Here is a 12,963-nt window from a genome sequence, read left to right on the forward strand (position 1 = left end):
TAGTTGGCAGGAGGCTGGAAATGCATTATAAATACAGGATGTCATTAAGTGTGGGAACCTTGGACTCAAACCCCAGCTCCACGGCTTGGGGGACCTTGGGCCCTCATGTCACTTGCTGCACCCTGGTTTCATCGTCTATAAATGTGGATGGACCAAGGGGGCCTGCTTCTTAAGATGAAATGAATCCACATAAGCATCACGCTCAGAGACCGGCAGACAGTAAATAATCATCATTATCATCATGACTGAGTCTTTCGTTCCAGGAAGGCAAGAGGAGCAAACTTGGGGTCCTCTCCCCCAATATCAGGTGTAACCCTGAGTGTGTACCCAGCCTTGACAATCAGGAGTGGACAGATCACCATCCCTGTCTAGGCTGAGGCTCTGTGAGGTCAACCCCTAACCTCTCAGGCTGGTATGGTGCCTGGCGCATGCTCAATACTCGCTGAATGAACGGATGAGGGAGCGGGTACGATGGGCCACGGCGGGCAGCTGTTTGAGGGCACCACGCAGCAAGGGCGTCCCGGGGCACTTGAAAGCCTTCCTGCTGTGGGCTGTGGGCTCAGAGGCACCGTTCTTTAATCCTCATGGTAGTCCTGCAGTGGGCTGCCTCCCACGTTACAGATAAGAAAACAGAGAGGCAGAGACGCAAAGGACTCTGTCCACAGTCACCCGGGTAATGCGTGGCGAAGCCCTCAGGTCAGCGGGAGACCCCTTCTCCTCCCCATCCAACCCCACCTGCGTGCGCTTCTGGGCCCCGAGTCCTGCTCTCCCCAGAGAAATGAGCTTATTTCAGTCTCTTCCTCACTGACCACAAAGACTCAGTCCTGTCCTCAGAAATATTTGGAAAGTTTTATTTAAATGTTTTGTGTTCCCTTTTAACCAACACCAAAAAGAGAAAATTTTTTGGCTGTTTCGAACAGGAGCGTCCCTTCAGAGAGGCTGGCATGTATGTTTAGAGCCGGGAAGCGTCCACTTTGCCAGGCTCCTCTTCCCAGCCTGGGTCACCCGGGGCTGGATGGCCAGTCCTCGGAACCGACTTCCTGGGAGCCCCGGGGCGACCTTGGAATGAGGGAGTGAGCAAACCTCCCTCCCGAGGAGGACCTGGTCTCCCCTGCAGTTATGGACAGACTTGGGGAACGGGCCATGAGCCTGGTGGGTTCCAGAGGGACGGGGAAGGGGGTGGGGGAGGGTCAGATCCGGAATGTTCCATAGAAGCTCCAGGGCCTCTGGGTCTGGAGAAATAGAGTTGCTAGAAAAATAAGAGGCTTTGAGAAGTTTTGCAGTCTATGCTCTCTGCCTGCCCAAGAGAAACCTACCCTGTCGGCCAGAAGGGGGCAGCGGGTGGCGGGGGAGGCTGGAGGCCAGCAACTGATCTGGCCGCAATGGAGGATTCCAGAGGGGAGCCAGGTGGGCGGCAGGCAGACTTTGGTTTCCTGGGTCCCCTTGCCGGCAGCGGCAGAGGCGGTGGGGGTCTCTGCCTCCTGCCTCTTTGAGGTGTGGGCTGCCAGGCTGTGGGCAGCACCGGCCATCGGTCATGGGCTGGTGGGTGCCCGGGCCCCGGGCCCTCAGAACAGGCTGCCCAGGGGCAGCAGGGCCAGGAGGAGCAGCAGGGGGCCGGGGGAGGGGCTGCCGGACGAGCTGGCTGAGGCACAGTGGTCGCGGTTGGCACCAATGCAGGCTGCGTAGGCCATCACGTGGGGGATGTAGTTCTGCTCGTGGACGCCGTGCAGCAGGTGCGCCATGGGGCCCTTGGCAAAGACGGCCACGTCCTCGCCGCCGTGGGTCTCGTGGCGCAGGGGCACCGCGGACTGCGCCTGGTAGTTATTGTGAGCTGTGGGCCAGAGAAACGCTTGCTGAGCGCCTGCCAGGGGGCCTGGCACGATGCAGCAGCTTTCCGTGCCCACTTCTGGGCTGGCTCAAATGCCCTCCTCCCCCATATTTTTTTCCGAGGGGGGACCACTCTGTGCAGCACATGGGATCCCAGTTCCCCAACCAGGGATTGATCAAACCCACGCCGCCTGCATCGGGAGCGTGGAGTCTTCAACCACTGGGCCACTCGGCAAGTCCCAAATGCCCCCATTTTATAGACGAGGAAGCTGAGGTTCAGTGCAGGGAAGTCATTTCCTACACCAGGCCACAGGACTCAAGCCTGAGTCTGTTGACACAGAAGTCTGCCCTCTCAACCCACAGATCTCATCTGGGCTGTCTGGATTAGAAGGGAAGAGCCAACCCAGGAAAAGCTTCTGATCCTGGGCTGTGCCCTTAGACCCCCAGCGGGGTGCTGGGGACATCATGAACAAATATTCAACAATATGCAATCAGATAAGCAAACTGGGAAGGCGCGCACACACTGGAACACTATACAGCCAGTAAAAACGACGGTGCAGCACAGCACGTGCCAGGCCCCACACTGAGCTCATCAGGTCCAGCTAGCCCTTCAGACAACCCCGGGAAGGCAGACCATTCTTCAGAGGGAAAATGAAAATGAGGAATGTGAAGTTAAGTGCCCAAGGTCACAGAGTTGCTGGATTTTCGGAGGGGATTCAAGTTGACATTGTTCTGACTCAATGACTCAACTCCTGTCTATCCTGGGACACCTCGCTCCCAGCCTTAACCAGAGGACTGTACTGTTTCTGAGCTCATCCCTGAGGGGGTTCCCTGTCCCCTCCCAGCCCTGGGCCTTGGTTCTCACCGTAGTCCACCATGGAGACATTCTCTCGCTCACCACCCACCACCTTGTAGCCAGGCCCGTTGCCGTACAGGATGGCGGTGAACGGCTTCTTGTCTGTGTCACTCACCATGGGGGCCAGACCTGCACGAGAAGGCATTGGTCCAGGGGTCCTGTTGGAGCACCAGGGGTACAGGCCCTAACCCCTGGCTAGGACCCCTGGGTCCCCTCCCAAGGAAGCCACCTTCCAAGCCCAATTTATTTCCAACCAAACATCCCTCAGTTTTTATTGTGCCCATGTCCTCCCATCTATTGGTCCATCCACCCCTCATCCGTCCATCCATCCCTCCATCCTCTCCTCTCCCCTGTCCATTAATCCATCCTGCCTCTCATTCTTCTACCTATCCATCATCCCGGTGGCCACCCATGCACCCAGGCATCACTTCCCTCCATGCCCCCCACCCTCTATTCCCCCACCTGCCAGTGACGTCTCTTCCCTCCCCAGTTCCATGTCCCACATGTGCCAGGCCCTGGGCTTGCCAGCTCTCCTCCTCTACCCCCACTCCCGGATGGCAGACCCTGGGAATGCCCAGTACCTACCCCAATGGAGGCCTACCTACCAAAGATCGAGTTGCCACGGGGGGTGTACCCGCCAAAGGTAAAGACGTGGGAGTGGTCAGCGGTGACAACGGTCAGTGTGTCTTCTACGGAGGTCATAGCACCTGCCTGCCCGATGGCCTGGTCCATCTCCACCGCCTCGTGCAGTGCCTGCTTGGCTTTGCCCTCGTGGTGCCCGTGGTCAATCCTGCCCCCTTGGGATGCCAAGGCAAAGGCCTCTGGTCAGGGGGCGGGGAAGGAGGTGTTATCCCCGATTCCCATCCCCCTGGGTTAACCGCCAGGTTAACCTCTTTGATGGGAGCTCCCCTGGGCCAGGCACCATGCTGGGCATTTAATACAGCTGTTCAACCTTCCCAGCAGCTCAGACGGTGAGTCGCTGGACCACAGGCCCACGTGTGGACACTGCAAAGTCAGGCTTAAAGCAGATCCACCATCCGACACTGCTTCCTGAGCTGTTTCCTTAGCTGCTCAGAGTCCCTGAAGATCTCAGAGAGTTAGGGAAAGGACCCAACATGCCTGAATACCTACTAGGTGCCAGACAGAACAAGCTGACGTCTTGTTCCCCATTCCTGACAACTGGGGTAGAGATGGGCACAATCAGCCCAGTTTACAGATGGAACAGCTGAGGCTGAGAGTGAGGAAGTGACGTGTCCAAGGTGAGATCTGCTGGGCTTTGAATTCAGATGACCCACTCTAAAGCCCTGTTTTTCCATCTTTGAATACATCCACTCTGAGTGTAAAGTGAAAGTGAAAGTCGCTCAGTCCTATCCAACTCTTTGCGACCCCATGGAGTATACAGTCCATGGAATTCTCCAGGCCAGAATACTGGCATGGGTAGCCTTTCCTTTCTCCAGGGGATCTTCTGAACCCAGCAAATGCTTTACAAGCTGGGCCACAAGGGAAGCCCAAGAATACTGGAGTGAGTAGCCTATTCCTTCTCCAGGGGATCTTCCTGACCCAGGAGTCGAACTGGGGTCTCCTGCATTGCAGGCATATTCTCTACCAACTGAGCTCTCAGGGAATCACTCCAAATTACTACGTGCGAAGCACACTCTTAGAGGGGAAAAGCCCTCGGTGCCTGGGCAGCGCCCACAGCAGGCTTCCATACAGGCCTGGAGAAGCCTGCACCCCATGCTGCCTCCCCCAGGTGAGCAGAGGAAGCCTGGCTGGAAGATTACAGCTGAGACTGCGACTGCAGGGAGCACCTCCCATCTCTAAGAGGACACTCCCAACTCTGAGGGTCCGGAGCCTGGGCGCCTGGCCGCCCTGCCTTCCTGCTGGCCTGGGCCTCACCACACAGGCCTGGCCGGCTGGCAGGGTGGGTCCCTCCTTTGTTGTGGCTCTGGGAGCAGCTGGCCTTGCCGGCCCGGTCCTGGCCCTGCTCACAAAGAGGACCGCTCCCGAGGGAGCTCGTGCTCGTCACCACTGGTTCCTGGCTGCTTCCTCAGCATCAGAGGCCCGTTCAGGGCCAGGCCGAGACCGCCGTGCTTGAGTGGGAACCCCAGCGTTTGGCAGGAAGGCAGCCAAGCTGGGTTGGCGGCCGCGGGCCTCTGGAGAGGGGAAGGGCCCGAGCGTGTGTGTATGTACGGTGGGAGGATGTGTGCAAGTGTGTCCGTGTGTGTGTGTGTCCAGGCAGAACGTGAATAGTTGTTAGAACTTTGGAAGATTCCAGAGACTTTATCATTTCCTCTTACTTTCTATTGTGATCGCCTTAGCTATTGGGCAATCATAATAATGATAATAATAGAAGCATTGAGGGTTTATTCTCTGCTGGGCCCCCTTCCAAGTACATTATGTCTCTGGACGCAATGGATGCTAATAGTCCTTCTTGGAGAAGGGGACTATTTTGGGCCTCATTTTTACAGCAATGCACAGGTAACAGTCACAGAAGCCAGTGGGTGGCAGCACTCAGACAACGAGTCCAGGGCCTTAAGACAGCGCCGGGAAACCCCAGGAGTACTGGCAGACAGCACTGCTGCCTCCTGAGGGCCTGGCTCTCCCAGCCCTGGGGCCCCCAGGATACACCCAGGGGCTGCCCTGGGCCGTCTCCTCTCTAACCTTGGCCCCACATGGGCCTAGTCACAGCAGAGGTCCGCTGTCCAGCTGTGAGGGCAGCCACAGACCAATGGGCATCTGGTCGACCCTGGGCTGGTGTCCTTGGGCCCAGCCGGGCAGCTGCTCAGGGCACCTCTGACTACAGGGGCTTGCAGACTTGTCTTTGGGAAGGAGTGAAGCTGAGGGGGCTGCACACCCCTCCGGAGACAGGCTTTGGGGAGGAATTTCCAAAAGGAAGAAACCTGCCTCCTCTCTCAGGAAGCCTTCCTGGACTGGTAAGCTGGATGTGCCATCTCCATGCCCAAAGAAGAAGAGCTTGTTGGGCTGGAAGCTTCAGCACAGCCCCTTCTCTCCACCTCTCTCGTTCATGACCCATCCTCCCCAACGGAATCTCCCTGCTCATCCCCAAATGGGACAGTGCTCTCTGAGAGCTGACCACCCGACCCTGAACCCGCCTAGATGCTCCCAGGGAAGCAGCCCTGCAGCCAGGCCTGGGCCCCCTACCTTCCACCAGCAGGAAGAAGCCTTTGGGGTTCTTGTTCAGGATCCTGATGGCCATCTCTACCATCTCAGAGAGTGAAGGGTCAGTCGCATTGTTCCTGTTGAGTTCGTACTGCATGTCCCCCGGCTCAAAGAGACCTGAGGAGGAGCCAGGAGGGTGTGGGTGTCTCGGGGAGCAGAGGCTTCTCACACCTGACTGGGGGGTAAAGGGAGGTGGGGGCTGGAAGTAGCTCTGGGTGGCTTTGGGAGGGCTGCCTCCGTTCGTCTTCTCAGCCTCGCCATGGTGAGGGGGGCACTGTGTCCATTTCACAGAGGAGGAGACTGAGGCTCAGGTGTTCCGTAACTCGCTATGTTCAGCTGCTAATGGGAGACCTGGGATTCTACTCCGTCAGCCCATCCGAGCCTTGGAGGGCCCTGGACATGGCAGAGGACTGTGTCCCGGCCTCAATGAGACAGCCTGGGTGTGTGTTTCCAGGCCAGGTTTGAAGGGCTCAGTGCTTATACAGTGAAACAGAAGGTTTGGGGTCACTGTCTCTGCTGTTCCCTGAGTGTGGTTTTTTCCCCTCGTGAAACAAGGAGAGACATCCATTCCTTGCTCATATCACAAGATTCCACATGTACTGGTTGCTGTTTTCCAGTCCTGGGTGTGCTTCCAGAACACCTTGCCCTGCATGCGTGGGCGCGTAGAGGGGGCTCCAGTGAACAGAGCGTTTACTCTGGGACATGTCGTCCTGCGTGCTTTGGAAGCACCTGGGCCCCAGCCTCCGAGAGGTCGCCCAATAACACTTCCTCCTGGAATTCACGCTCACGTGCCCTCCCTCACTGACTCGGGCTGGCCTGTGTATCCAACAGAATGCTGTCCAGACGACGGCGTGTGACTTCCAGACCCAAGCGTAAGACACTGTGGCTTCTGCCTTGCAAACTCCTACTTTCTGGGGAAAGCCAGTCGCCATGACGTGAGGACACTCAAGCAGCTCAGTGGAGAGATTCACGCGGTGAGAAACTGGGGCCTCCTGCCAACAGCCCACACTGACTTACTAGCCATGAGTGAGGCCCCCTGGAAGCCCCAGCCCCAGTCAAGCCTCAGAGGACTGCAGCCTCCTGAGAGACCTAGCTGAACCACTCCCAAATTCCTGACCCAAAGAAACCGTGAAGGAGCAAGTGTTTGCTCTCGTTTTAAACTGTAAAGCTTTGGGATAATCTGCTATGCAGCCACAGAGATAACTTATACATTAGCTCATTTAATCCTCATGACAGCGCTGAGGCAGACCCGATCACTGTACCCACTGTACAGAGGATTCATAATCCTCATTTTATAGAAGACGGAGGCACAGAGGATTGCACAGCTCATGAGTGGTAGGAGCTGGATTTGAACCCATACACGGAATTTTCATGCTCTGCAGGTACAGGCGTAATTCTCTACAGGCAGCGTGGGCTGTGGGGCCCGGGTGAGCAGAGAGCTGCGTGTGTCGGAGCGACCCTCCGGGTGCCCTGCTCTAAGCCCAGAATCTCCGCGGACACGCCCAGGACCCAGGGGCCGTGTTCCTTGAGAAAGCCTTGCAGGGGGCTTTGCCACCACCTGCCTGGCCCAACAGCCAGGAGGGAATGGGGACCCAGATGTCTGCATGGTGGTACTCAGGGTCTCGTCCCACCTCACCTGGAGCTGCCCCGGGTCCCACAGCTGTTACCCAGTCCCTGGGGAGGTGGGGGCAACCCCCCCACCCCCCAGTCAAGACCGGCAGAGACAATCTAGCTGGCTTCTGCCCTGGCAGCTCCGCAGGGCTGGCTCTGGGTCCCCTGGCTCCACAGCCAAGGATTTGTTTAAGTCCCAGAACCAGCTAGGGTTCAGACTCACCTGGGCCATGCGGGCCAGAGGTCATCTCCTTCTCTGACCTTTGTTTCCCTTTGTGCTCAATGGAGCTGTTCGCCCTGCACAGCCAGCAAATTTCAGGTCTAATTCTATGAACCAGAACCCCTCCCTCACCCCTCCCAGGTCCTGGAGCCTGGGACAAAGGTCCCTAAGTTGTGGAGGGAGGTGGCTGGGGCCTCATCCCCCAGTGCTGGCTCACACAGCCCTGGCCCCAGGGCGCCCAGCTGGATGTCCACTCCACCCTCTCCACTTACCCAAGAGGTAGTCCACGCTGTGGGGGTCAAGGGCCAGGAGATCAGTGCGGTTCCAGACATAGTGAGAGTGCTGGAAGGAAGGGCCAGCGTCAGTCATGCTGGGACTGGGGGAGCCAGCTGGCCTCAGAGTCTGGGGCACGCATGTGCGTCCTTCAGTCATTTAACAGCCCCTCTCTGAGGACCTACCATCCCTGCCTTCAAGAAATGGCAAATAAACAGGTAATTTTAACGCAAGGTGATGAGAATTCTGAGACCAGGGGCACTGTGAACCTAGAGACGAGATCAGGGAGGGCTCCCTGGTGGAGGTGAGGTCCTAATGGGGACCTGGAGGACAAGTAAGAACTGAACAGGCTGGAGTCAGGGAATAGACTTCCAAGCAGGGGAAGGACTGTGGAACAAAGAGGAGGAAGGCACAGGTCACCAGCGGCCTTGAGCACTCACTGAGGTGTGGGCTGTGGGTGTTCTCAGAGCCGGGAAGGGAGCAAGGCCCTAGCTCTGCCTGGAGACCCCAGCCAAGAGGGGAGTAAAGGAAGTACAGCTTCTGCAGAGGCCATGGGAAGGGACTGGCCAGCTTGCCTGGAGAGGGTGCCATTCAGGCCTGGACGGGGGGGTGGGGCCCTCAACTACCAGGAATCAGCTGTGTGTCCTTAGGCAAGCTCCTCGCCTTCTCTGGGTGATGGCATTGGGATCAGGGGTTTTTCAAACCTCCGGGGCTGCTCTGGGAAGGAAGGTGGGAAGGCTAAGAAAGTGGGGCTCCCCTGCTGTCCCTCACTTCGTGCCCGGGGGGCCAGGTAGAGAAACCGAGGCTTGGAGTGGTGGTGTCTCTCAAGCTTGGGCTGGGAAGGGGCTCTGGTTTAGCCAGCGCTGACTCAGAAGGCACGGAGAGACTTCAAAGCAGCTGGGTCCTGCCCCCCACCCACCCCAGGGGGCCATTCCCCTGTCCCTACCCCCACCTCAGTCTTGGCCCAGCCCCATCCCACAAGGCCTCCCCAGGGGCCAGGCCTGGAAGCCTCGGAAACCCAACCCCAGAGTGACATCAAAGAGGCCGCCAGGCTGCTCCCCACTGTCTTCAGCTCCGACCACAGTCATTTCCAGACCCCAGCTGCCCCAGGCCCCGCGGCCGGCAGATGGATTTCACGGGCCGGAGCTGCTCCCGGGAGCCAGTGCCCAGGTCTTCCCACGCTTCGGCCCCCCTTCCCTGGCCAGCACGTGCCCTGACTCTGGCCCCTGTCTGCCACGGTGGCCTGGGAGATTCCCTGCACCGTGGCCTCCTCCCCTCCCCCGTTTCGGGGCTTCTCAGCCCCTCCCTTGTGGTCTGTCCCCTCTGAGTTCCCGTAGGTCCTGGGCATCTCGCCATCCAAGTACAGTGTTCCACGTTTGCTTGACCATCTGATTCATCCTTTGGACCTCAGGCCTAGCCAGGGGCCCCCACTCAGTAGGGGTGCCGGTGGGCTGCATGTCCGTGCAGGTCATTCCTTGACCCACCCTCTTCCTCACTGCCTGAAGGAAGGAATCAAGGGGCACCCACTATGTGCCATTCAGACACCCATAAGGTCCTTTGGGCCTGAGCTAAGAATTACAAACCCATTCTACAGAAATGAACAGATGCAGAGAAGGACGCCCCCAGCACCTCCCCACCCAGGCCCCTGGACAGGCTACCTTGTGTTTCGGTTTGAAGCTCTTCCAGATGTCAATGAGGTTCAGGCCGTCCAGCCTCGTGCCTCTGGCCTTCTCATCCAGCTCATACTCCACATCGGTTCTGTTCTTGGGGAACATGTACTTCCGGCCGCCGCCCATGATCACCTAAAGGGGACACAGCCATCAGTACCCTGGGGGTGCCATGCCGTCTGGAGGTTCCCAGAGGTCCGCCTGGAGAGCTGGGCTCCCCGGGGAATGGGCGGAGTGGACGTTTCTCCGGCGTGGTGAATCCTGGCTCCGTGTGCGCCACTCTCCCTGAGCCTCTGCTCCTCCGGCTGGGCCGGAAATGAAATCACTAGTCTACCGGGATTGTGGTTTGGGCTTCGGAGCGCAATACTGGTGCTAACCTCCCTTACCTGGCTTTCCAGAAGCCCAGTACCAGCTTCGGCTGGCGTGAGAGCGATAGCATCTTACAGCGTACGTGTCGGGCACTAAGGACTTGAGACTGCGGCTGTTGCTCAGTCGCTCAGTCGTGTCCCACACGTGTGACCCCATGGACTGTAGCCCGCCAGGCTCCTCTGTCCACAGGATTCTCCAGGCAAGAATACTGGAGTGGGTTGCCCATTTCCTTCTCCAGGGGATCTTCCTGACCTGGGGATGGAACCCGAGTCTGCTGCATCGGCAGGCGGATTCTTTACCCCGAGCCACCTGAGAAGCCCTAAAGGCCCGAGATACCTGATCTTGTTCAGCGTCATACGAGGCTGCAAGGCTGCCCACGTGACCTCTCCCAAATAAATGGGTGCAGAAATATGATTTCTTTCCCCTAAGGCCACACAGCCAGCAAGGGGACAGAGCCAGGATGTGAACCCAAGGCCCCTCCAGCTCCTGCTGTGTCCATGGAGCGGAGGATGGGGACTCCGACCGAGAGCTGCCTCCTTGCCCCCACCCGGGAGGCGAGAGGCCTCTGCCAGGGAGGCCTTGGGGCAGCCCAGCTGGGAGCCTGGCAAACAGCGGGCCAGCGCCCACGTCTGTGTAGTCACCGCCAGGCTAATTTTACCCACTGCGCTGACCCATGCGGGCAGACGGACGCGGGGCTGTTTGTTTTCCTTGGGAGTCCATGTTTGAAGTCCTGACTATTTTTAAAACGGGGGCCAAGGGCATAACAGCCGCCGCCCGCGGTGACCACCACACCGGTGTCCTCCTGTTACCGCGGGCGTCAGCCCAGGCCGCTGCCCCTGGCTGACACCTCGGGAGCGCAGAGTCCAGTGACGCCCAGCCTTAGACCTGCCGTCCCTGGGGCTGGCATCTCACAGGCGCCCTCCTCAGAACCCAGGTTCTGCCGGGTGGACAGGGAGCCAGGAGTCCAGGCTGGTGGTACAGGTGGTGGATACAGGGCCATCCTGGATCCCGGGAACCAGAAAGGCCTTTGAAGTCAGCCTGGAGTTAGAATCCTGGCTCTGCTGTATCTTGACCAAGGTCTGGGTGCTTAAGCTGTCTGGCTCCATGTGTCCATCTATTAAACGGAATGGACAGCCCACGCACAGGACTGTCCCAGGAGGAAACGCAGTGACGGGCAGTCCAGTCCTGGCCGCCCCCACCCCGGGGGGCTGGCTTCCCCCGCAAGGCATTCTCATGGCCAGAAGTAGTGGAGCTCAGGGTGGCTCCGTGAAGGCAAGCTTCTCACGGCCAGCTCCAGCTGGGTGCTCTGCAGGGCGGGGCAGGCTTCTGAGAGAAAGGAGAAGGGGACCCCGGGTCACTGGCTCCCTGCCCCCCCAGACTGTTCCCACAGAACCTGACCCCTTGGCATTTTCAGAATGGAAAATGAAGCCCCCAATCTTCTTGCCGGGAGCCTCGTCATCTCCAGCCCCAGCAGGGACTTCACACACTCATTAAACTCCCAAATAACAGACTTGCTGTTTGGCTTTGGGCTTTGGGTTTGTGTCTTTCATTTTTCTTTTTCTTTCTTTCTTTTTTTTTTTTAGTAAAAGATATTTATTTTCAGGGCGGACACCAGCATTTCTGTTTCATGTGCAGCCTGGGGGGCTCTGTGGTGGGGTGGCAATGGAGGGGCAGAGAAGGACAGGGGGCTGAGGGAGGAGGTGGGGGCGGGGTGGGCTTCCCAGCGGCCGCACCCCTCACTCAGGCCGGGGCGCAACCCCCGCGCCCGCCTCCTCCGCCAGCAAAGCCTTCCTTTAAGCTCCTGTCCCCTTCTCAGGCGGCTGCCGCCAAATCTCTCTCAAGAGCAGTCCCGTAATTGCAGCCTGCACTTGTACAACAAATGTTCTCACATCCATGACCTCACCTCGGCCTCCAGCAGCCCCGGGAGGAGGGGAGGGGACGGGGGGAGGGGGGCGCTCTGCTCTTACTACACACGTGGGGACCCTGAGGCTCGGGGGAGGGAAGCGACCCGTTGGGTACCTGCAAAGTCAGAAGGGCGCTTTGCCTGAGATACTCGCTCGCTAGGAGCTGGTCACCAGGACTGCACGTCCGGAGAAGGGCAGCTCAATCCACAGCTCGGAAGAGAAACGAGAGGTTGGAAGAGGGGCAGGTGGCACTTAGAAACTGGGGGGATGGCATGGGGGGTCTGGGAGCCAGGGAGTTAGTCTGGTGGGGGTAGAAGCAGATGGAGTGGGAGGGGCCTGGGGGCTCTCTCTCTGAGCCTCCCTGAACCCCCATTCTAAGCTCAGGGGCTGAGGTCCTCTCTCCCCCTCACCAGCCCGCCCCCCAACCCCCAAACTCCCGGCAAGGTAAGTAACAAGACCTTGAAAAGGGAACCAACTAGAGGGTCTCATTTAAGAAACAGAGGCTGGGGCCCATCTGAGCTTCAGGTGGATGATACTGGGGCATGTGCTAAGCCTGCTCCGTGCGTCACAGCTCGTGTTTCAGGGCAGGGACACATGGCGGCTCCTGAGTAAATGCTATCACCTTCTGAACACTCACAAGGCATCAGGCCTGGCGCTAAACTCTTACAGGGATTATTTTATCTAGATCTTGCAATGGGCTTATAAGGTAGGTACATTTCACAAAAGGGCTTTAGAAGGGAAGGCTCAGAGAGGTTAAGTAACTGACCCAAGGTCACATAGCTAGCAAACAGCAGGCCAAGGACATGACCCCAAGTTTTAAAGTAAGAGCCTGCACCAACCACAGCTTGCACATCACCTTTTCTCTGGGCATGCTGCCTGAGTGCACGGGACTCGCGCCTGTCCATGCATGTGGGAACATATGGGGCGGGTACTCCCCTCAGATGGCACCGTGTCACCCCCATGCTCCAGGGCAGCACCAATTCCCAATGGATAGAATAATCCCTGGGCGCCTGACTCTCGGGGCGCGGTGGCGGCCACCTCAGGGTTCATCCCTCA

At 58.4% G+C, this 12,963-nt stretch overlaps 1 protein-coding gene across 8 annotated transcripts in view; it reads right to left on the reverse strand.

The window, feature by feature from the left end:
• Window positions 1-835: 835 nt before the first annotated feature.
• ALPL (alkaline phosphatase, biomineralization associated) overlaps window positions 836-12,963 on the reverse strand; it is an 86,489-nt gene continuing 74,361 nt past the window's right edge. For all 8 annotated transcript variants that reach the window (XM_070777315.1, XM_019982017.2, XM_070777311.1 and 5 more), the window contains exons 7-12: window positions 9,626-9,769; window positions 7,967-8,036; window positions 5,846-5,980; window positions 3,289-3,480; window positions 2,693-2,812; window positions 836-1,831 (exon numbers count right to left, since the gene is read on the reverse strand). In XM_070777315.1, coding sequence (XP_070633416.1) covers window positions 1,566-1,831; window positions 2,693-2,812; window positions 3,289-3,480; window positions 5,846-5,980; window positions 7,967-8,036; window positions 9,626-9,769 — 927 coding nt within the window. In that variant the 3' untranslated portion in view covers window positions 836-1,565. The remainder of the gene's footprint in view (window positions 1,832-2,692; window positions 2,813-3,288; window positions 3,481-5,845; window positions 5,981-7,966; window positions 8,037-9,625; window positions 9,770-12,963) is intronic.

This window comes from Bos indicus, chromosome 2 (genome assembly GCF_029378745.1).
Source record: "Bos indicus isolate NIAB-ARS_2022 breed Sahiwal x Tharparkar chromosome 2, NIAB-ARS_B.indTharparkar_mat_pri_1.0, whole genome shotgun sequence".
NCBI lineage: Eukaryota > Metazoa > Chordata > Mammalia > Artiodactyla > Bovidae > Bos > Bos indicus.